Source organism: Colletes latitarsis, chromosome 11 (assembly GCF_051014445.1).
Source record: "Colletes latitarsis isolate SP2378_abdomen chromosome 11, iyColLati1, whole genome shotgun sequence".
Taxonomy (NCBI): Eukaryota; Metazoa; Arthropoda; class Insecta; order Hymenoptera; family Colletidae; genus Colletes; species Colletes latitarsis.
The window spans coordinates 24,046,193-24,071,576 of record NC_135144.1 but is presented as its reverse complement, the minus strand read 5'-3'; the positions used below and the strand labels follow the sequence as shown (position 1 = coordinate 24,071,576).

Sequence of the window (25,384 nt, the reverse complement as noted above, 5' to 3'; positions counted from 1 at the left end):
GCTTATCGCGGCCAGGCCATTCAAACGCGAAGCACGTTTCACTTCATCAGTCTTTTGTTTATCTTCTTTTTCAGTCGCCCGACGCGGTTTGGACATGACGCGGGTTCGCGCCACAGATCCACGACCCTGCCCGAAATGCGGCAAGATCTATCGATCTGCCCACACGTTGCGCACCCATCTGGAAGATAAGCACACGATCTGTCCGGGGTATCGGTGCGTGTTGTGCGGGACAGTGGCCAAGTCGAGGAATTCGTTGCACTCTCACATGTCGCGACAGCATCGCGGCATAAGTACCAAGGATCTGCCGGTGCTACCGATGCCTAGCCCGTTCGATCCCGACCTAGCCTCGCGTCTGCTGGCCAAGGCGGGCGTCAAGGTGAGTCCAGCGGAATTGCGGGCCCGCGCCAGTCCCACGGGACCCAGAAGAGGCGACATGAGACTGGAGATACCTCGAGGAGGCGCCCCGTCCGAGGCGGGCAGCAGTATCTGCGGTGGCGATGACCCGGAGGATCTCACGTTGCCGCTGAGCTTGAGGTACGGCTCGCCCACGCCCAACAACAACACTGTGATCACCAAAGTAAGCGGCAGCAACAGCGGCAGCGGCGCCAAGAACTCGACGGCGACGGCGATAGCGGCCAAGTCGATGGACACGATGCACGGCAGTCGCGAGCCCAACATGGCGCCCCTTCATCCTCCCGGTCACCTTCATCCGAGCCATCACAACACCAGCGCGACGGGATCCGCGATTCTGGACACTTATCTGCAATTCATCGCGGAAAATTCCGGATTGGCGACGATGGGACTGAGTCCCGAGCAAGCCGCCGCGGTTGCAGCCACCCACGCTGCCAAAATGGCGCACATGAGCGGCATGGACAAGCTGAGCGGCCGCGGGATCGAGGACTACCCGATGATCGGCAGAGACGAGGGTCGAGGAATGGGCGTCGTGCACGACGAGCGTCAGGACCTGATGCAGGACAGGCACGCCGTGCTGATGGACGAGGGTGAGTCGTCCGCCGGCGAGGACGACGACTTCAGCGAGAACGAGGATCCGGAAATCGTTAAGGCCGACTAGGAGCCGAAACCTGTGACCTGTTCGTGGCACGTGACCCGACTAGGAAATGCTTAGAGGCCGTGCAACAACACGGCCATCGTTCACAGTCAAATCCATCCACTACCTCAGTAGAGACTCCTGTTTTGCTTTTGTTGCGAGAGATACAATTTCCAAAGAAGAAGGAAGAAGACGCCGCAACGTTATTATACACCGATCAACCGACTCCAAACCTAGTTTGGTCAGAGAACGGAATCATCCCTCCTTCGCTAAAAAAAAAAAAGAAAAAAACCGCTCGAATCGAACTACGGGCGTTTCGTTGTCCACGTCGACGCGCGTATATACAATTTTTATCCACGTTAAAATATTCCATCTGTCTACCTCAGTGAACACGATAAACGATAAGTGATAGGACAGACCAAGACGAATCTCATGGACGAAGAAAACGAAGAGGACGACGCGAGGACAGAGTACCCGTCGCTCTGCGATCGGTACGACGCACGGTCGCGCGTCGCGACGGTAAAAAAAAAAGTATCGTCGTTCACGGTTTTACGGAATTTCTATTGGTCGAAGCAAGCGACGCTTCGCGGGGCGCGCTCGCGCGGAGTAAAAGAGATAGAGAAATGGGAAACGAGAAGCCAGGCGACGCCCAGGGCAACTGTTTATTCTTTTCATTTTCTAAAGGTTTAAAAAACGGTGCCCGTCGCGAGCACGCGACGCCCGAGAAGATATTATTATTATATTATATTATATTATATTATTATTATTATTATTATATATGAATGTTGAGGAAAAAATATATTGTCTAGATTTATAGTGAAGTTAGTGTACCGCGAGACGTATGTACACAATTTAAAACACACACACACACACACGCGCAACACACATGCTAAGTAACAGTAGAGATGATACGTGTAGCGCTAGGGTTAGCACCCCATATTTTTTAGAAACGCGTGCATTTCGGTAACACATGACATTACGGTATATGATACACTACACACGACGCCATTTTGTTCTATTTTCGAGAGATAAACGTACACGTACATACACGAGAATACGGAGAAGGATAGCAAGTTACACTGACACGCGTGAGATCTCGCGTCGTGTCTCACTGACGAAGGTTCGCGTTAGGAGCGCGACGATTATCGCGATTGTTAATTGTCTATTCGTTTTATCGTAGGGAATGAGGCGGGATGGATGCAAACAGAACAAACGCTGGATAACGCACCGTGTCTATCAGCGAGCAGGAAAAGTGTCCGGGCATTCGAAGGTTAAAAAGAAAAAGGGGTTAATTATTTTTCCAAACGAACAGTTTCGCTAAGCCACGCGTAAAGCGCAGAACACGAAACGTCGGGAAATGGCTGCTTCTTAACTGTCGAGTCTACGAAAAGTATTCTTACAGTACGTCGAAATCGCTAGAACGATATTCCCGTTGATATTAAGTTCGCGATTTCGCGATTTACAATTTATCTGTTTGTAAATTTCTGGTTTTTTCGACTTGAAATTGCAAAAGATAAAGTCGCGGTGATTGAAGTTTAAACGGTGCTGGGGATACGATGCGTCGTCTCGAATTGTTTTGCGCCGCGCGTTGCATACGCGGCGATATGGCTGAAAAACTGGTTCGTGTTTGCTGCTCGAAACGGTGCTTTATACGGCCCTGAAAACGGAGTAGGCGAAGTGACGCGCGGACTGCGATAAATCCCTCGAATCAAAAAATCCGAGGGTCGTGCTAAATGACTGACGCTCCTTCATTTTTGGCGTTCCTTTTTGTTCTTCTATTCGATTGCACTTCTCGTACGATCGGGCTCAAAATATCCCAGAGTTTGCCATGACTTTTTTAGTACTTAAGTTTTTTCAACATCGACCCTCGAAATGACACTACCCTTGGACACGGAATCTTCGTTAACCGATTAGTTGCTCGTTTTATCGGAAGAAAATTTCTTTTTTCTATTTCTAACAAAGGTAAAGAAACGTTTTGCCAAAAGGGAACGATAAATATATACAACGGAGCGAGAATCTCGGTCGACTTTTCCTCGTTTCTTTTATTATTTTTTAGAGCGTCGATCGAAGACCTTCCGCATTCTTCGACGTGTCGTTGATTCCGACTCGTCTCGATCAACGAACCCCCCCTATCCCCTTTCGCGTTACTTCGCGCTTCGTTATATTTTTATTTTCTTCTTTTTTAATTCTTTTACACCAGTCGGCGAAAGAAACGCGGTTGGTCTTGCCATATCGTTTCGCGTTCGCTTCAGGCGTGAATTCTCGATCGTCCGTGTCGACTATAATAAGGATGATAAATAGACGAGCTGATACGCCTAGTAGATCGCAGATGCGCGCGCGATTTCGCGTCCAGGCTCGAGGATAAATCTTTGAAATGGTTCCTACTAATAATACATACACGAGCTACTTTGTTTTTGCGATATACCTTCGTAGCCTATACATATATATACATATGGAAAATACATATTATATATATATACATAAACACGTTAGACACACCTAGGAAAAAGAGAATTTTAGCAATATTGTAGTGGCGAGGCGCGGTTCGAACGAAGGATCATATTCGGTTTCATTCTATTTTATTGTACGTGTTTCACGTTCTTGCGAGCATGCGTGGAGAGTGAGTGACAGCGAAAATATGAGAGAATCATTATGGCTGACGACTTAACGAGTTTCAGGTTTAGACTATTACCTAGATAAGTAGGTTGTACACAATACTCGGAGTATACTTAACCCCCGTAGGCTGTAAGAGCATTTTATCGATGAACGCAGAGAAGTCTCTCAGTGACCTTGCGAGTCACTGACCAAGCGCGACGATGTCTCGTCGAGGAGAACTTATATCGCGCGCAAACGACGATACGTCCAATAAAGAGAAAAAAAAAATTTTAAAAAAAGAAAAAAAAATGTAGATTTCGGGGATATTAAAACGAACGGTCGACCGTGGATCGCGCGCGAGTCGAGTCGAACGCTCGTCCCTTTTTAATGTATTTCCGCAATATTTTGTCAACGACCGGAAACGTAGCACACGCAAAATGTAATTTTATCCAAGACAATAATAGTACGAACGTATCTGATGCAAACGGATCGGGCGAACGCGTTAAAATTATCGGGAAATTGTCGGGGGAGGACGGCGAATTCGACGAACGATTTCGACATGAAAACGCGCGAGATTTTCGAATTTTTTAAACTTTATATTGTACATATACGAAGACGTTTGTATACGATTGGAACATTTGTATACGAATCGACGCGAAATACGACGGGATCGGCTTACGGGGATGCTCGACGAACGAAATTTTGTTCGCGACTCGACTCGTTCTCCGAAAGCCCTTTTCCAGCGTGTAATTTTAATACTTGTTACTCGGAACAGTGAAATTTTTGATCGTCGCGCGTTCCTCGCGACCGGATCCACGGGTCGATCCGTCACCGCCGCGAAGTAAACGGCGAAGCTTCGTAGATAGACGTTTTTATCGATGGGAGAGAATGCGGGAATGATCGATCGAGACGCGAGTCCAGGTCTAATCGGTACAAAGGAATCACTTCTTGCCTTGAAGCTCTCTATATGTTACGGATCAGGCGATCGTGTCCCGATACGAACGTAAGGGTAAAGAAGAAGAAGAAGTTGCAAAAAAGAGAGAAATTCAGTGAAACAAAAAAGAAAAAAAAAAGAATCTTCCAGAGTACAAATTTATCCGCGGTGTTCGCCGAGGAGGAGAATTAAAAAAAGAAAAAAAAAGAAAATGTAAAAACGGTCGAAAAGAGATACGATCGAAGGAGGGAAGCTAGAAACTGTCCGAACGTCGGACGAAGGGAGGAAATCGAAATCGAATTGGTGTTTTTTCGTTCTCGTGCCATTATTTTTTTCCAAGAATCGATCCAACTCGAAACTTCAAACCTTCTTTCGTTTCCCTTTCTTTGCCGCGGTCCGTTTTGTTCGTTAGTGAAAATCGTTCGAATGATAGACGAGTGCGTAAGAAGTGTGTATATTCGCTTCGTAAAAAAACCCCATGACGATCGTCAACGCTCGAACGTTGACGGAAAACAACAGTGATCTCGTCGATAGACTTTCTTCTTCTTTGTTTTTGTTTCGTTTTTATTTTTTTCATTAACTATAAATAGGGGCGACGATCTCATCGATTGTCGCGTGATACGCGTACATACACGTACATACACACACGTTCACACTTGCAAACGCAAACAGACTCTCGTTGAATTCTAAGAAAGGGACACTGACACAGAGACACGTACACACACGTTAAGAGTTGCATATAATAACAGGGTTGGCGGGGTACGTTCGTTTCCCCTTTGGAGAAGAGACAAGCAGATATTCACGTTCCCCCCTTCCTACAGATCATAGTTTTTTACGACAGTATTTATATAGTTATATATATATATATACATACATACATATATGTATACAGACAAAAGCATTATATGTGTATACCGAATGTACATATACATATGAATATTTTTACACAAAGCCCCCCCGTGAGAGACCCCGCCACCCACCGCCGGGTGTTGCATCCCCACGTTATAAAGTAATAGTCCGTTGAACATAGTTCGCAATAGTCACTTGGAATGATACCACCAACTACAGTATTGCAATAGTTGTTAGAGAGACAATCGTGTTTGCGTGAAACGCTCCCGTCCGAAACGATCTCGTCCGATCTCGCGTGCGCGCACGCGCCAACGTTTCGATCCACGAAATTTAATAAAGAAGAACATACAAATCGAGACAGCTAGAGTCTACATATTCAGCGATCACAGGCGACACGACGCGACGAAAAATTGTTAAGGCAACAGCGAAAACGCACGGCGGAACGCGGCGACGAACGGCGGCTCTCGGTACCGACAATAATAAACGTAGAGGCTCGCGAAGGCCGAATCGACCCGAACGTGCTCGCCTCCTTGCGCTTTACGGTGATTATAAAGGCGGATTAACGACGCCGTAAACGCGGTAAGCCTTTCGCGAATTGTCTGCCAGCCAGCGTACCGGACGGTTGCTTCGTATCCTCGAGGAGAATGCAAATCAACCCGACCGAGGGGGCGAATAGACCTGACTTAACGAAACTCTCGCGCCTAAAATAAAAACAAGTCTGTCTGAAAGACGATAGACGATCTCGTGGATATCGACTAGGCCAAAGATTTCGTTGCATTAAAAAAAAAAAAAGAAGCACCGAGAGCTGTCGAAAAACTTTGTATAATTTTTGCCTCGCGACGTTTTCGTTTCCGTTTCCGTCTACCGTCCGCAATGCGTTCCGCCGAATATTTCCGAACGTTTTCCGATGGAAATTGGTGTCCTCGATCCAAATTCTGCGCGAGAAACGCACCGTGGACGCGCGTCGTCGCGGAAGGGAGCGAATTGCCGTCTCAGGTACTTCGTAAACCGGCACGATTTAATAACGCATTATGTAAATGTAATAACAAACTCAGGAAATCTGAAGCAGCCAGGCCGTGATACTATACTTATAGAAACTACTACTACCACTACGATTAACTACTACGACAGGTGTGATTCTTGCGTTAATCGGGCGCTCGGGCGACGATCAGCGTTTCGGCGTCTATTCTGTTTTGTTTCGTTTGTTTGTTTGTTTCTTGTTTGTTACGAGATTTTACACTGGCGAGTGGCGAGGCGTGTGCACACCGTATTTCTACATCGACGCGCGCCGGATGAAATTTATTCGAGCCGTTCTGCGTTCTGTTCCTTTCGATAGGATATCGTCACCTTTTCAGGCGCGTTTCTCGAATCATTGCGAACGAGAAAGGTCCTATACGTTGCGAGTATATTTCCGAGCGTTATCGAGGTACGCGTTATTTCGTTGCGGTGATGTCTACGTTGGGAGTAGTGAAAACTAAATTAGCCAATGTGTCCGCCATGTATGCATCTTGGTATCTTCTTTCTGACGTAACTTGATAACGAACGGATCTAAACTCATGGTATGCGTGACATTTTTTGTCAGAATAATTTGGAAACGCGTATAAATTACAAGATTGCCATCAAACGAGCCACGATTTTATTTTCACTAAATTATTGGTCTCTCTAGTTCGATAGGATCTAGGATTTTTGTATCTTTTCAGTGCTCTACGGCTCGAACGAACGTCGTGCGACGCGCTACGGTCAAAGATAACAAAAAAAGGGAAAGAGAAATGATTGTGAAAAATCACCACAGCTACCTCCATGTTATTAAATATCAGTCTTCTTCTCGCGCTATACTCACACTCATATTACCTAAAGCATATGTTATTTTACGATGTTCGGCCGTCAATCGGACCGAAACCACATCTCTGTAGCGAGTATATATTATATATAATTATGTATACACAATATTTACACATAGTCAGAGCGCGAGGTAATATAGCTTCTACGGATTATAGGTTTAAGAATTTGCCTTCCTGCGCGAAACAGTCGAGCTAGCGCGAGACACATTAAACACATAAGATTGAAAGGACGAAAGAGAAGAAGGAGCAATCGACGGAGTCCGCAAAGAAAAAGAGTCGTGCCTCCGATACTCTTTGATTGAAATTTAAACAAAATCGCGAACGTACCGTTCGAAACAATTGCCGATTCACACGATTCTGAATAGTTCCACGCGACTGACAACACTGTGTCTTTAATACAGAAACATTTTTATTAAATTCCAAGCATGTATCGCAGTTTTGAACGAAATGATCATTTCGTGTAGGTAAACCTAAGTTTCATTTTATTTCGTGTTATCTTCGCGAACAAACTTTACATTGACATTATTACAGACCGAAACATTAGGAGACATTATTCCCAAGAAAATCGCGATACGTTCTTCGAATTCTACGCAGCAATGACCAAATATCTCATTCATATATTTTTACTGAATATTTAATTACGTAATAGTAGAAGATGACCGGAAAGACTGGTCGACTCCGGTCGTAAGAATTTCGCGGGATCGAAGTAGAATCAACTGGTCGCTCAAGGCCATCGACAACCTATCCCTTCCACGACAGAGTTAGGCTATCCCTACCAGTTCTAACTGTTTCGAGCGGTACGCGAACTCGAAGAAAAGGCGCGCGACTCTGTAATCACGCCGTAAGAAACAAAATACAATGGAGCTACCTCACTTTAACGATAGATTTACGAGAGCTGGATATTTATATAGCTGTACGTATTCGCGTTGCATTTTCTCGACAAAGTGGAAAAACCTGTTCACTGCCAAGCGCGCGCGGCTCGACTGTTCCGCGATCGACAGTGCTGAATTCCAAAATCACAATGCAATACGTTGTACTTACAGTCGTTTTTACGCGTTGACTCGTCAATATATACCGGTTAGTGATTTTACTGCTGCATCGAGAGCGACCGAGAGTGAGAGAGACGCAAACCGAAAGAGAAACGATAATGTCGCCTGTATGTGTGCGTGTATGACGACGTGTGAAAGGGGGACAGAATAAATGTTAGATTTTAAAACGTTTTAGAATTAGCGAACGCGAGAGAGAATCGAATAAACGATCGGATGGCCTCCTACTATACGCATATATTATATATTATTAGAAAGTGAGAAAAAGAGAAAAAATATAAAATATACCTATCTACGTGATATTTTACAGAGAACATAATCAGGGACGCGACGTAACCTTAGGCATATATATATATTACATATATATATAGAATCTTTCTAGTGATAGAAACCATAACTCCTAACTTATTTTGTAACTCATGTCGGATCTGAGAAACACGGTCGCGCGGCGGAACCAATGAGCGTGCAATCTCGACGTACGGCGTGGCTAATGGTATTTTAAAACGTAAAAAAAGGAAGATGATATTCAAGACGCCCACAGTTTCCTCGGGAATTGTAAACTAGGAACGAGCCGCGCGGAGGAAACGCGAAAATTAAATCGCGCGTAAGATTCACGGGACGAAAATCGAATCTTCTTCTCTGCTTAACGCCATATTGGTTTCAGACGACGATGGCGCGAAGAACGATTTTCGTCGGCGTGTCTGTCTTCGTTACAACGCGAGCCTTTTCTCTCGTCCAAGAAGAAAGAAAAGCAACGTTTCTTTTTGCAATTATTTTTCGATCGCGACTTCCTCCGGGCGGCTCCGAGCGTTTCTTCGTCGCGTAATTTCGGTTTCGTCGGCACATCGGGAACCAGGCGAAATTCCGCATGCCGTCTGTCCGTGCGAAACATATTTATCGATCTGCTTGTTATATCGTTATCGGCGCCTTCCTACCGGCGCGATTCTCTCATTATCGTATCGCTAGCCGACGATGCGGTTTGCATATTGATCGCAGAGAGCGGAAGAGCGGCCGAACGAAAGCGAGAACGAAACGCGCGGAAAATTGCGAACTCGCGAGCGTTTTTCACCCCCTCGAGGTGCCGACGGCAAATTTCGACAACGCCGCGCGGAAACGACGAAAAAAAGGAAAGAAAAATTGATAAAAACCGAGTAAGAGAGAGATACATCGCGTTATCGAGAGACACAGCCACCTCGTTCTTTACTTTACGGATAAAAACTATCATTTAAGGTGCTTCAATATTGTTACGTTACGTTTTTTTCCTTTTCTTTTTTATTACCATCATTTATAATAATTAATGTTATTATTATCATTATCATTTCATTATTAATTAGCTTCGCTAGATCGCGTTAGAAGGAAGTACGTCTGTCTCCTAGCAGGGAATCGAGACTATACACGAGCGTTTTCGTTTCTTTTCTTTTTTTTTTTTCTTATTACGTGACAATTGTAAAAGCATAAGAAGCGTGCACATAGTATTCGAATCGAAAAAAGAGTGATTTTTAACCTGGAATTTGTTTTTATTTTCTTTCTGCGTGTTTCTTTTTTTTAATGAATCCTTTGGCAAACGTTTCTCACCTACGAGACAGAGGCAGACTTCGGGTCTTGCTGTACGTGAACGAGCCAGTACGTCAGGTATAATGTCCTGTCTTTCCTTCCTCGAGTCTACGTTTCTCGCCCTCTCCCCCATCCTCTCTTTTATTTTGTACATATCATATAGTCTATTTATCTATTATTAAACCCGCTCCCGGTCCACGACATCTCCTACGTTCATTTTGTTTCTTTTTCTACTTTTGTTTTTGTAATCCTCCTTGTATCATTCTGTTCTTTTGCTCCCCTCGCACGTACTATGTTACTACTTATGTTCTTTACGTTTTTTTTTTTTTTTGCTATTCTTAGCATGTAAGCCATCCAACTTGCCAATACGATTACAATAAATATGTTTAGAAAGAAGAGACAAGTGAGATGCGTTTAGTTTTTACGCCCATTTATTTCAGTTCCTTCTGTTCGCTCGTTCGTTTGAACGTAAGTATTTCTACGGTGTATTGTTTTTTTTGGCGGTTTTCGAAGCGCGGTGATGGTCTTTTGGAGTTTTTATAGTAGAACTCGTTCCACCGTGTGCTATAGAGTCGAGAAAATTTTATTCAATTTTTTATATCGCATCGAAACGAGCCAGGCACACCTGTCAAAATTTAACATATTTATTTGTTATTTACGAGTAAAATTATCCCGATTCTAATTGAAAATAAGGAGCATTAAGACGAGTGATAAATTGTTACAGACACGTTTAGCTCTCCTAAAATCATTTATTGGTAAAAATATAAAAATAAACGTTACAAATATGTCGATACCAAAATTTAAAAGACCAGTAAATGCAAAACATTTTATTCGAATAGGTTCGACTTTCGGATCGATACTCATGCGCCACGTTTCATTCTTTCTCGCGAACGCTATTCATCGTCACAGTTTTGTAAAATGTTTCCCGTGTCTGTGCTCCAAGAGAAAACGACAAATTGTTGTTTTCTCCGCTCGTCGGTACGAATACAATTCGAAAGACACACGCTGTACGTCGAATTGTCGTCTCCATCACGAGGAAACCCCGATCCAAGGGATCCACCGAACTGCAATCGACATTTCGGTCAAAGTACAAAATTATCCGTAACTAGATTAATATTATGGTAGAACTTGGGCGCAAGGTTCAAGATCCGAAAGCTTCTAGAGAAAGATGACGGCAAATCTCGGATACGACGTTTCGAACTGCATTAACGATTCTTAAAATGAACGTGTCCCGTAAGTTGAACGTTCATATCCATCCCATCTGGGGAGGGATCCCCCTTGGAGCCAACGAAGCGTGAAAGACAATATTTAAAAAACAGTTTCGGAGACGATATTGGTGTCGAATTTCGTCTCCGTTGTACGAAAAATGAACGCGCCAATCCCGTAGCGATGTTCATTTTAAGAATCATTACTGAATCGAGGTGAACCGAGAAGAAGAAGAAATCTGGTGAGACTGTACGATCGGGGAAAAAGGATTTCGAATAGTTGGTTCGTGGCGATTCACGCGTAGCGGCTGATCATCGCGGCGAACGTAGCCAATGCGTTTTATCGCCGTTTATTATTTATCGAGGCTGGTCGCGTCCATGGAATAATGGACGAGACAGGAAATTGCCTCTAATGCGTTCGAGAGCGTGAAACCGACGCGACCATGCCGCGGCGCGGCGTACTTAAGGAACGAAAAACGAGATTGAAAGGGTGGTAGTGAAAGAGTAACTTCGGCCAGATTCCTTGCATAACGTTAATGTTAACCGGATCCGATATATATATATATATATATATATATATATGTGTATCCAGTTGATCGCGAGATTAACCGTGACGACCGTGGAGGATGGGAAAGCGATCGTAAAACCGAGGAGACTCCCGCGCGACGATGTAAATTACGCGCTGCGTCTTTTTATTGACGTTCATTCGTTATCACCGTCGTTACACAAAATACGCAGAATGTATTGGCTTACCGCTGGGATACTCGATTCGAAATTTGGTACAGCAGAGCTTCCATTATTCGAATAGAAAGACTACTCGAGTTAAGAAAATGCTCGAATAATAAATTACTCGCGTTATTCGACGTTGATCGTTTTTAAAATTCCGCGCGAAAACTTGCGGTTGAAAAGAAAATGGACTCTTTGTCTAATTTTCGCGCAAGGGGTTGAGCGAATGAAATCCAAACTTAAATTTAGTTCGAACTGTTCGTGAAGTAAACGAAAAAGAATTTATTTAAATTGGGATACGCCTATTTCCTTATATTATTGATTACACTTATCCTTAGAGTATATTTTCAATTTTTTCTAATTGTACGTATTGTCTTATTTTTCGTTCACTTGGATCGAAAATGACTCGAGACGTGATACTAAACAAAGAGTCCGTTAATCATTCTACATTTAGGATAAAGTAACAAAGATAATAATAACAGAAATGGTGAATAATGAAGGATCGAACGATTTTATTAAAAAGTTCGCAAGTCCTTTGTGTTTTTGGCTGCTAGATTCTGCAAGTTTTATTAGCAAGACTTTTTTTTAATACCATACACGGTTAGATGCAGATATAGGCAAAATTCACATCTGAAGAGAAATTTCGAACAACGAATGAAAGGCGAACTTTATCCATTACTCGTTAAATAAAAATTTGGATTTGCGTTATAGTTTTGAACTATTCAAATAGTTTTTCTTATTATTCATATTAAATTATTACGATAATTAATTTTTACCGTTAAATGAACGGTTGCACATTCGAGTAGCGGGAGTTTGTGTAATGGAGCTTCTGTACTCGATGCTTGAATAATTTACGTGTACATTTCCAACAAAGAATAATAAGATTCCTGATTACATCGGATACACGATATTCTCTCTTCTGGAATCACTGTACATTATCTCCCGGATAATTGATTACATTTTTTCCCCGATAATTAATTTCAGGAGTTCTCCTTCCCGTTTTTGTTTTCACAGCACAAGCAACCGACAACAATGAACGTTAAAATTTTTATATCTTTTGAAGAATATTACTCACGAATAAATAAAACAATTTATTCACGATAGGAATAAACACGTATATAACAAAATCAGACATTTCTGCTTGCAGCTACCCTCTCTCTTTCACTTGATTATCCACTTTTCATAAACGTAAGCATCATAATTTATATTCATGCTCTCTAAATGGCAGTCAGACACGCAACATTTACATCATAAACACTACATTATTATAGACTAGGAACTCTCACTTATAAAACCAACTCTCACATCTCTTATTCGAGTTATTGAAATTAAATTCAGAGAAAACAGTAAAAATGGCATTAAACATTTTTGCGATAATTATTATATTTCGTATTGAAGCAAACGAGGTACTATGGTTCGCTGCATTGTAAGAGATTCAGTGGTTTTCTTTCACTTTCTTAAATATTGTGTGAAATTGCCGCGTTGAAAGGAAGGAATCTTTTATGAGTCACTTTACCGGAATTCTTCCTTAAAATATCTTTTAATTTGCATACTCATACATAACTAAATTGAACAGTACCGAGACAAAGAGATGTAAGAATTAAAAATTTCAAAAGTAACAAAGGCGCTATTGAGAATAAAATAACAAGCATACAAGTGTACATATATCCCCTTGTTAAAGAGTTTTTCGACAAGAAAACGAGAATGTTTCTATTTTCCTCGTTAATTATTTGCAAATGTAATCGGTAAATTATTGCTCGCGAGGTGAAAATGATTTTTAAATGAATGTTACGGCAGAAACAAAATTGCTATTTCGGTACATATTCATAATATTCATAGAGTAGTATTAATGCAACGCAGCCATTAGTTTGCGTATTGTCGTGGACATATGTACGTGGATTCGTTTCATTATTTGGTATTACCTATTTCGGTGAAAAAATTATACTCATCTGTTCAAGTGTTCTCATCTCATCTTCTTTAAAATGAAAATTATTTAACGATATTAGTTGTGACGTGATATTTTCGCAAAACTTTTAAACATTTTTCGTGTTAAAAAGATTGTATAAATTTAAATTTTTCTACACATTCACCGAGCTCTGGTTGAAAGCAATCTACATTCAGAGTTAATGGAACAAAATCTACTGAAAAACAAGGTTGAATAGAATATTATCCGATCAGAGATAAAGAAAAACTCTGTACAGCGATTTATTTACAAAGTTCCTTTGATTAAACAGTGATTCAAACAAACTCTTTCCCATTTAATGTGTAACGCAGAGCAATTGTACAATTTACATTGTAATTTTTATTCAACGAATAATGCATCAAGAGTTGTTCATTATTTCTTACATCTAGATGAAAATTTTACCCATCTCTGGACAAAAGTGTTACGAAACACTACCAGTACTTATATACACACGTATATATTTTTCATCTACAACAACATTTTTAGCAGAGACAACGAGATAAGAAAATAAATGCACGGTTTAATACACATTTTCTGTATTTCCGTCCGGAAACGAAGCACCAGAACTTTAAACCACTACTAAAAGTATTTTGTATTCGATCGATAGAAAATCTACTAAAATTTTTTTTTACATATTTCCGTTTGATCGTCGCGTGTGTCAATAATTTGCGGAATCGTCGCATTTCCTTCCGAATCGCCGCGTTATTCGCGCGGCATTTAATCGATCGAAAGTAATAACGTTCTTGGGAAAGAGTCGTTTAAAGCACGCCTGACCGATGAGATCCGTGAATTTAGGGTCGGATCGTCGTTCCCGAGGAGGAAAGCTCGGCTTTAATACGGATGCGCGCGACGTTTCCATCGATTCGACGCCGCGTATTTTACAGCGCGACGCGACCGACCGTTTCCTCCGTGGAAACGAATCGTCCTGAATCGTCGTCGCGACGATTCGCGAAAAAGATAAGGCCGAGGGCGGCGATTTTTCCTCGACGCGGCGCATCGCGTCTCCGAAGACGACTCGTTAACTTAACGAGAGGTTTTCTTCCAACGACAGACGCTTTCGTCGCGATGCAAGTTTCTTTTTTCTTTTATTTTTATCATAGGGTCGCGGACCTTCCTCCCCGTGGTCGTCCCCGAGGATTCAGGAGCTCGTGCATTGCGTTGCTCGGTGCCTTTTTGCGGCCTGTTTGTACGCAAACTGCACCAAAAATTCGTCCAAACGCTTCAAAAGATTTTAATTTTATACGTTTCAGACTGTAGAATTGTTCCGATAACGATGGAACTAACATTGTATCGATTCTGTTCATTTTTCGTCGAGGTGACGCTTCCACGAAAATATCGATACGCATCGATTTTCGGTACCAATCTGTTGACCATGAGCGCTACGACTTTTTCTCGATACGACCGTCCAAATGAAAATTGTGACAATGCGTGGGGTTTTTCGTAAGATTTCTCGTACGTATGGAAAAAATAAAAAACGAAGTCTAATTGGCGCGAAGCGAGTAGTTAATCGAACAGGTATAATTTCAAGTAATTGCCTCTACCGATTAGATTTTGTAATTACTCGATATTGTATTTGTTTTTCTTGCACTGCTTATTTCCTAACGATACGATTGTGTTTCCTACGTGTAATATATTTACAATGTAATATCAAGTACCTAATATTTCGACAATTCCCATTAAGTACATTGGTTACGAGTTACTTGATTATTATCAACATGTATCGTATCAGTCCTGCCACTATCGTTCGATTACTTTAATTCGACTAAAGTGAAGTAAATACATCGATATATGCATTTACATTTGAAAATGATATTCTTGTATAAAACGTTTCGAGACACGTGACTATCGGATACTATTAATGACATTACATTCGATACCTGTTTAATTACATTCGCGACTCGTCAGAAATAAGAGGATCGAGCATCAAAAGTAATTAGTAGCTTCTTAAGCTTAGGATCTGATCAATTTTCTGTGGTTATTTAACTCTGTTACGTTAAATCTTTCATACATACAAGAATGACAATAATAATTGTACTGAAATAATGAGTCGTAAACAAAAGTAATTGAATATTTTGAAAATTAACTGTTGCAGCGCACAATGATCCACAAATCTGATAATGTCGATGATATTTGATGTTCAAATTGTATCGATACTCCAAGAAATCTTAACTAGTACATCTTATTAATGCCAATGATAATTTACTTCGTTTGTTTGATTTGTCAACGTAATGTTTGGGAATTGATACGTATCGGTATTAATGTGTATATTATTGGATTGGTCTCATCACTATCGTTGAACACTTAGGGACGTTAGGCAAGTATGCTCAACAAATGCTTCTATAGGATTTTTGCATTTTAAATAATCATTTAAATCACTGACTGCCATTTATGGAGCGAAGTATAGGGTTTCGTTTAAAACTTGGTCCATAATTGAACTATTAAGTTATGTTAATATCACTGTTATTATTATGCTAATGTCTTTATCACGTAAATTGGAAAAAAGTACAAATGTCATACCAAGTGAAAGCTTATTTACAATTCACGTTGTAATAACAAAAAATAAGGAGATTTCAATATTTCATTCAGGCACGAAATTAACTATAATATTGTACGATTCATTAACCTTTCAGAGTGGAATATTGAGTATTGTACAGATTAATTTTAGGATTTTATTAGGATTCTTAACTCTGGCACACGTTGCAATTTATTGGACAATAATAGATATTCGACATTTTATACCTGGAAATATCTTATATTTATTTTCGAAGTTTATAAATTCAGTCCTACCCTTGGATTATGTTTGTAAATGAAATTAAATTAAATCGATTATAATCGAATTGTCCTACGTGACATACAATGCACTAAAATTTTTCCTGGAACAGAGAGTTGAATTTTAATCTATAAATATCTATTATATTCGAAGCTTTTATGTTAAGTCTTTCGAAGAATTGTCCAATGGAATACAGAGGTTTCCAGTCGATTCAGATTTAACTGTCCCGTCATAACTGTTCTCATTGTGTGGGCTCTGTTGCTTTCATCTTTGGCAAACGAACGAAATGAATGCAGCCCGACTTCTTTCGCGTTGTAGATGAGAAGATCTGTTCTTAAGTATCTCACGTGTCTCAAAACAAAATAGAGAAAATGATTCTTAATGCTACTATCGTGTCTCGAAATTCCACGCTGAAAGGTAAAGTTATTATGGAAGTTTAATCAAAATTAAAGTAGCCTTGTACATCTGCCCAAATTCATTGAAATTGTTAATATCGTCAAACATGCAAAGTAAATCAAATAGAATAACGATAGATCGTACAGTGGATAATTTGATACTTGAATTGTACGATGGATAAAAATTATAAAAGTAATTGTCTGAAAATTCGTATTTTGTATAAAAGAAATCCGTATATCAGAACACATTCGAAGCGAGGACGAATCAGGTACATCAGGCGATCACAGTTCCTATTTTGCTCGCTGTAAATTTAATGTAAGGTATATATATATATAGTATATAATGTATATGAATAAAGAAAAAAGTCTATCTGGTTAAGCTTTGATGACTATACGATAAAAGTATAGATTATTATACGTGTATTGTAATGAGAATCTACGGTATGTTAAAGTAAACTGTAATATGTATACAGGTGTGACGAGCACGCAGTTAATTGTGCGAACAAGTGTTCGTATTTTATAATTGATTATCACGATACGCGAAGCGTTTTATATCTGTGAAAAAACAAACAGCAGATATGAAAACACACAAAAACATAATTTTGGTGCCAGACGTTATTCCCTCTCCGACGTTTTTAGGTTCGATTTCCTTAGTATTGGAAAATCATTTACTGTTAATTGAAGTGTTTTATGATTGTTAATTGGTCCCCGCAACGTCAGCTATTCGTAGAAGCTTACGAATTTTTTTTTACACACCTTTTTGTTAAATACCTCTTGTTCGTTCGTATAGTACGATAGGTTGACCTTTGTATATATGCAAGCTGTAGCAAAACTATAATAAAAATTCGTAAAAGATATTCTGCGTTCGCTTATTAATCGAGCATCGTGATTAATTCTTTCGTATGGACACTGATTTTGAAGAGGAAAATTCATCTTCGGATCTGGATCACTAATCAGATAAGTAAACATGTTTTTTCTTGGCTTAAAATTGATCAATCTGATCGTCTGATGCAAGACAATGCGTTTCACGACTTGGAGGATATGACTGCCCTTTACCATTCTTACGTTGCAACCAACGTTATCGACTTAGAATAGAATAAGCCTATAGCGCTATTAGTAGCAACAATTAAGGCGTAAAGGTTAAAAAATATTCTACCTCGAATGTTCGTTCTATCACAGGCGAAGTAGATAGACCGACGATTCGGTAGAAATAGATTTACGATTATGATTATCGTGCAATTACCGTATAATTACAATGCAATTACACTGTAATTATCGCGTAATTACAGTATAATTACTGTTTAATAGCCGTGTAATTACAGTGCAATTACGGTGTAATTACTGTATAATTATAGAATGATTACTATGTAATGATAATCGTAAATCATTAATCATATTACCACGGACGAGGCACAGAATATGTAGACCTATCACTCGATGCATTTTTTTGTGCACCAAATTTTAGAAGTTCAGGAATCCCCGAACCATTGTAGTGTTATTTTCAACATTATCGACTCAGCACAGAATGAGATCGGAGCAATTGTAGTGGCTAGAATTAAAATTAAAGTTTAATATAAAATTGCTTGAAGTTTCATTCAATACTACAAATAAATGCTATGCAGGATATCAATTGTAAATATACAAGTTTCTAGAAAATCTTTCCAAGCGAAATCAAATATATAATAGAAAAAGCAACTGTAAAACAATACTAAAAATATAGTTTTATTTAAAAGACAGCATTGATATATTAAAATCTTCTACAAAAATACAAGTATTTGATTAATTATAACAGACGTTTTTAATTTTGTTGACTTTACCAACTTCGATGATTGAATTGAATATAATTCCTGTACTGACCGCTCTAAATTGTAGGGGGCACGAAAGTCCTCTGATATATGTATAACACGATCGGTATTTCAGAACATAGGAACATGATCCTATAATATGTTAGGTGTATTCTGTACCTCATCCGTGACATTACATATTACCTAATATTTAGTGAAAATTACGTCTTACAGATTGAAGTACTGATCTCGTGAAAAATCAATAAATGATTAGCGCACTCTACTATTAAAGACGTCGACTCTTGGAACCCCATCAAACAGAACCACCGAGGTCGGTAAAGATAAAAACTTCGTCGTTGTACCACAGACGAAGTATACGAGTAGACCTATCGCCTTATGGACTTTTGCGGACGAATCTGACTACCATACCGACCTGAAAATTCGGAGATGATTTTAGCGGCCTCTTTTCATGGATGGCGGTCAGTTGAGAAACTATTCACTGAATTAGTATTGATGGGCAGAAAGCTGTAGTGTGTGCGTAAATACATGTGAGTTGACTATGGGAGCACAATGCACAACCATCTTGTATATGAGTTCTGGCGTTTCGTATAGCTTCTATTACTGCTAAAAGTGTGAAAAATTGGCTCAATACTAAAGAATTTTCTGTTTTGGATTGGCCTGCACAGAGCCCCGATCTCAACCCCATAGAGAATCTATGGGAGTTACTGAAAATACAACTTCAGGATTCATATCTAGTCTTGAGTTACACTCCTTCAAAATAGAACAAAATGTTAAAAAGATCGTGCATTAAATTTTAAGAGGATCCTTGTAAGAAGGCTTTAATCTTCGACTTGGTCGTGGTTTTAATGGGTCGTTGGTTATTCGCTGGTCAACAACGATTAGGTAATGGTCATCGATGGTCAACAGTGAGGCTGATATCAAGATCAAAGGTCCAGGAATCCAAAAGGTAGGGACAACCGAAATAGTTGTTCGGTAGACCAAATTGTCTTTAACTGTCAACTTGGCCTCCGCTCCCCACTCTTCCACCCTAGAGAGGAGGTATATAAAGAGTCACTGCTAGCGTACTCACTCAGTACCCCTGGGTCTCCCAGGGGGATCGGGTCTCGCGAATTCGGGGGCCTACCTCTGGCCATTAGTGAACTGAGCTGACCAGGACTGACCAGGAGTGACCAATGCTGACCAATGCTGACCAATACTGACCAATACTGACCAATGCTGACCAATGCTGACCAATGCTGACCAATGCCGGGCCGTTGTGAGTAACAATAAGAATCCGTGAGTTGCATATGGTTTTTATTCCTCCGGTCCCCATGTCGGTTAGGACCTTTCGTCCTAACCGACATGGGTGTCTGGTTGTATACGTGTTCTCTTTGGCAAGTGTAATGACCGCGTGAGTAGTAACACATGTATATTGTTTTATCTTCGGATCTTTTGCTTAAAATTCGAATCTTCTTGCATACCGCGATTTTTGAGATGACAAATATCATAGTAGATTCAATTATTTGAAATTTGACACTCATTTTAAAATGAATATATAACGAGTACATACATCAGTTTCTCTAGTTCGCTCGTTCTCTGGTTCTCGCTTTACGAGATTATATCTCGACTGAAAGGACCAGAGAGTTTTGCTCGATCACCTCTGTTTAATGGAATGAAACACGTGATCACCTGTGTAGTAGGTCTGATAACTCTAACCGCTTCAACCCCGGTGCAGCTTGGTTCAGCTTAAGTGGGGCCTTGGCGAAGGGATTATTCTCCTCTTTATCCGGAAAAGAGCATAACCGACGTCGAGAGGTCAATGATTCAGGTCCTTTCTCAGTACTAAGTCGGGTCCCTTTGTAATCGTGTGTTCTCTGGGACCCGGCGGTGTACGTAGAGAAGTAGAGTGACCAGTTTCAACCGTGACTTGCTTTTCTGATAATCAAGGCCGGGGGGGATCAATTTGATACCCACACTCACTGCACGCTATGAGCACGCGTCGGGTCGCGTCGCGTTTTATTTAAGCGTGCGATGTTTTTGCACGCTGCGATTTTTAGTATGACAAATATCGTACCGTCGATCGAAAGTAGAGTCATCATTCTAATATCTCTTACTTGTAATTATATTTATCTTGAAATTAGTGTCAAATTTGTAGTTTCCGATTGTTCTTTATATTTTTCAGTAATTAAAGTCACTTTCATTAATTTTACGACTTTGGGTATCTTCGATATCGAAAATAACCAAAGTCTTTCTTTACTTATTAAAATATATCATTAGATTTACGTGCAAGAAGATATTTCGCGACGAATACATTGTAGAATCAAAGTAACATATATTATGTACTATTTTCACTTTGTCACTGCACTTGCCTGTAGTTGTAGTATCTGTAGGTTTACGAATGCCAAATTTTTGTTTGTTCTATTTCTAATCTATTAAATAAATTTCTGTTACAGGGCATATTCTTATGGAAGTTCTAGGTTTACAGAAGTAAGAATTAAGTATTGCTATAATTTTGTTTCATATTGTTTTGTTTGTGTTTCAGGAAATCATCGTGGGATAAACAGAAAATACATCAGAAACATCAAATAGGTACATATTTTAATGTATTTTGTTAAATAATCAGATAGGTAGGGTGTAAATTAATTTAGATTTATAGTTAGGCAGGAGTTTAGTTGTTTGTATTAACTATTCTATCAGGCAGGCTATATTTTGTTGTTTTGTTGATGGGCATTTACAGGCAAATTCTTTCTCAGAAAACTCTTTTGTTGGTTGTTTCCTTCGTTGGTTGCATTTCCGTTTATTGCTTCTTCGACCAACGTTATCTATATTAACTAGTATGTCAGGCAGGGTTCTATTTGAATACAAACTCTCGTTTTGGTTCAAATACTCTCTTCGTTGGTTGTGCACCTTTCATTGGTTGCACTTTCGTTTGTTGCTTCCTCGACCAACGATCGTTGGTCACAGAAGCTCTTTATTAATGGAGGGTGGTTGGGAATCGGTTAGGGTGGGTCTCCACTCGCAGCAACCTCCACGTGGTGAGACCTGGGTAATATTATTTAGCGTTTAATTAATAATCGTATCACTCTTAGCTGGGTAATGCAATTATTAATTAAAAACTAAATAATATTAGCAAATTGGCTGCGATCCGCCTTGCATAGGATTCTCATTGATTGATCAAAGATCAAAGTATTATATATAAAGTAGATCAAAAATTCATCAAAGTATGCTTGCGTGTAAGTGATCATTATCGTCAGAATCTCTATACGTCATTATTAAAAATTGTAATCATGTGACGTATAATATAATGTCGACTAAATGAAAGTTTAAGAGATTAATACTGATTATTTCTGTTAAATGCTCGACGTCTAAAATATTATTGCAAAAATTATGGAATGTTAAAAAAGATTCTTGTGTTTCTTCTTTTTTCATTTTCTTTATTTATACAGTCAATGTATGTGCACTACCAAAACTTTTCATCCTATGCACATTATTAGAAACTAGTTTCTTCATTGCGTGTGTCGATCGTTGATTTTAACACGGTAAAATAACTCATAGCTGTCTGAATAATCTAAAAATATATTTTCAAGAAATGTAATAAAAGTGTTTAAAATATGGAATTTTAACAATGAATATTTCTTTTACCATGATAAATGTTTCCATTGTCAAGGGTACCACTTTTAAAGCTGTTAATTTGCTAGATACTAAACTTCTGGCAAGCAAAAATTTGTACAAAGATATTGACTTTTTAGAAAGTTTGTACCACATTATTTCGCATCTAAAGATATACGTATTCATTAATTTCTTGGTGCAAAAGTTACTTTACATAATAACTCACTTATACACGAGTACATCGAACGTGGATGAAAATATAAAATGTATCAAGTTACCCGATCACAACAATGTTTTACATATATTCTTACGTAGCAGTATATATTTCTTTGCTGTGATCCATCAGCCTTTGTCCAGGAAAGCAAATTGAGAATATATAAAATACTTGTGCAAATGCGAATGTACCATTCCTTATCACAGCACTTACGTTGTTTATATTCAGTACAGTCTAAAAACAAGAACATTCAAGAATTCTATATTCAATAAAATTTCACGGTTTTCAGCGATTCAGAACAAATTATGTACCATTTTTCCGGTTTTAATTGCTACATACTTTCAAAATGCAAGATTTATTTATTCCAGTCAGTAAATACTTACGTAAATGCCTGTAGTACTGAGACATAGCACACTGAAGAACAGTTGAAAGATCATTAATTTCGTGAATAACGATTCAAGAAAATATGAATACCTAATGAAAAAATCTATATAATTATTTCTTTGTTCCGGTAACGAAAGAAAATGTTTAAAAAAAAATATTGTCATATGCAAAGTACGCAAAGTATACTAACTTTAAGGCGTTTTTATGCCCTTGTATACAGGCAAACAACTTATCGTGTAACTTTTCATATTCCTCTAGTGTGAACTTTGTACGTCTGTATTTTTCAAACGAACGATCGTCTTCTACGTTTATTAAATTACTTTTATGGAAAGTGTGTACAGTTCTCAATTGATAACTGGGAAGAACAATATATTTGTACTAAAATATAATTAATATGCAATGTTGTTGCTCAATCGTGCACATGCAGTTGTTACTTATTTTCACGCATCCAATACATTGCTCAAAATAATTGGACTAATAAATAAAGTAAATATAAAGTCTAATTATTTTGGGCAATGTATATTGATTTTTTTTTCTATAATTATTAACTAAATGTTTAGAGCATCTAAACCCTCACCTCACAATTGCAAACAAAGCGTAGGCATGTTGGGCATACATCACAAACATGGTATAACAAGAAACAAGCAAATGACATACTATAGCAGTTCCTATATACGAGTGTATGGTTAAATAATAGAAATATTGCTGACTATTTACGCCATAGTCCAATTCAAAAAGAAAACCTTGGGATCGATTTGTCGGCGTAACAATGTCAATTACAAGATGTATTGTTGGTATTAATATGTAGACGAGTAGCGTCATATAAATGTATGCTTAAACGACAGTAAACATTAAATATATAACAATAGTATAATAATATGATCTTTAAGATTTTGCAGTCTTGAAATTTAATTATTAAATAATTTTCGAAAGAATAAGAATACTCATGCAAAGGTACCTTTAACAGTTCAAACTACAAATAGTAAACATTTTAAACGAAATAAAATGACTGCCAAATGTAAACAAAATGAAAAAAGCACTTACACGCGTAGTAAATCATGAACTTTTTTCCTTGCATTGTATAATTGTGTAGAATTGCATTTTCAGGGTAATTTTTATAGCGATTAAAATCTTTTTTAATGGATAAAAGTATGTTCCTGACCTGCAATACATAACATATCGTTTGGCTAAATTTGAGAACGGTCTAATTGACAAAAAAAGAAACATTCGTTTTATAAGTCTCAAGAAACGTGTTCTAATGGTTTATCAGAAACAATTATAAAAATTTGTTTGTATTTTCATTGAAGCATGCCATTACCAATTGGTACTATAGCCTCTCAATTTCATTCCGATTAAAAACAGTTCGAAAGAAATTTCATTTTTAGAAAATTGTTCCTTAAAAAGGGATGGTACATTGGCAAAAATGCGTTGTTTTCCCTAAACTTGAAGAGGTACCTTGTTTGCATTAAAAATTCCATTAAAGTACATCGATAAACCAAGGAACATGGCTGCGATCGGTGGAATACCCCCTATTATAGCATCATAATCAACTCCCCACAAACTGCAAATCGCATTAAGCTGAAAAAAATGCAAACTGTAAAAATCTTCACAGTTGCAAAAGCTGCGATGCATGCAAATATAATTAAAGCCACAAAGGTTAAGAAAACACGTAAGAGCGATGCTCGACAAAAGAGGTTTCCAATTTTGTAATTGCCTAGTCTAAAAATAGAGAAGTTTTATTCCATGCCAAATTATCGAATCCTGTCAGATTTCTTTATACTTCTGATCTTCCTTGATAAGAATGTTAATCTTCACAATATGTTTGTATTATTATATTATATTAATTGTAATTGACCCCCGCAACCGAAAATAATTTTTCCAGAACGATTTGGAATTTTTGAGTTTAATTGTTAATAACTTTTTAACGAAAGTCTCCATCAACAAATTGGTATTCTTGATTTTCGGCTTATTTTGACCTCTAGAATCCCCCATTAAAATTTTTCCCAGGGGTGGCCGAACACCCTGTAGATACCATCAAAGAAGATTTCAAAATACACACAGAATACAGTATAAATTATAATATATCGGTATATTAATTAAATAGAAAATGAGGCGCCCTTTAAAATGTAATTTGTTTCAAGTCGGTAGCGTGTTTAGTTCCGGAAATACAAGGCTTTGTAGCATTTAGGTATTTATTTTTCATTGTCCCGCAATAAGGTTGAGAAAGTTCCAAGAAATATTACTTTTCGAAAATGGTAAATACTTGGAAATACACGTCATTCGGACACGATATTGGGGTAGGTCAGCACGGTGCACGAGCGAGAGAGAGATTCGACGCCTAAGACGAAGTCAGAGATAGTAGAAGTGGAAAAATTACGCCTTTCTTTAGACGACGATATTTCCAAAACGAAAAGTCGGATCGATATAAAATACAAACCATTTCAAAGAGAAAACACGCATAGCTTGT

The 25,384-nt window shown here is 38.9% G+C and overlaps 2 protein-coding genes across 6 annotated transcripts in view; one reads left to right on the top strand and one right to left on the bottom strand.

Annotated features, from left to right (window-relative positions):
• LOC143348175 (protein abrupt) overlaps positions 1-17,783 on the top strand; it is a 108,324-nt gene extending 90,541 nt beyond the window's left edge. For all 5 annotated transcript variants that reach the window (XM_076778103.1, XM_076778102.1, XM_076778101.1 and 2 more), the window contains exon 8: positions 75-17,783. In XM_076778103.1, coding sequence (XP_076634218.1) covers positions 75-1,072 — 998 coding nt within the window. In that variant the 3' untranslated portion in view covers positions 1,073-17,783. The remainder of the gene's footprint in view (positions 1-74) is intronic.
• Positions 17,784-21,737: 3,954 nt separating this feature from the next.
• Positions 21,738-23,746, bottom strand: LOC143347808 (uncharacterized). Its single transcript, XM_076777349.1, has 6 exons — positions 23,495-23,746; positions 23,108-23,272; positions 22,917-23,007; positions 22,631-22,767; positions 22,353-22,485; positions 21,738-22,278 (listed from the first exon to the last, which is right to left on the bottom strand). The coding sequence occupies exons 1-6, from the start codon at positions 23,737-23,739 to the stop codon at positions 22,201-22,203; spliced, it is 849 nt and encodes a 282-aa protein (XP_076633464.1). The 5' UTR covers positions 23,740-23,746; the 3' UTR covers positions 21,738-22,200.
• Between the last annotated feature and the right edge of the window lie 1,638 nt (positions 23,747-25,384).

Coding starts and splice junctions, on each gene's coding strand:
- LOC143347808 (XM_076777349.1), bottom strand. CDS start 23,739: ATGACGCTACTCGTCTACATATTAATACCAACAATACATCTTGTAATT. Junction 23,273..23,494: donor GCTTTGTTTGCAATTGTGAG/GTGAGGGTTTAG, acceptor TGTTCTTCCCAG/TTATCAATTGAGAACTGTAC. Junction 22,768..22,916: donor TCAGTACTACAGGCATTTAC/GTAAGTATTTAC, acceptor TCTTGTTTTTAG/ACTGTACTGAATATAAACAA.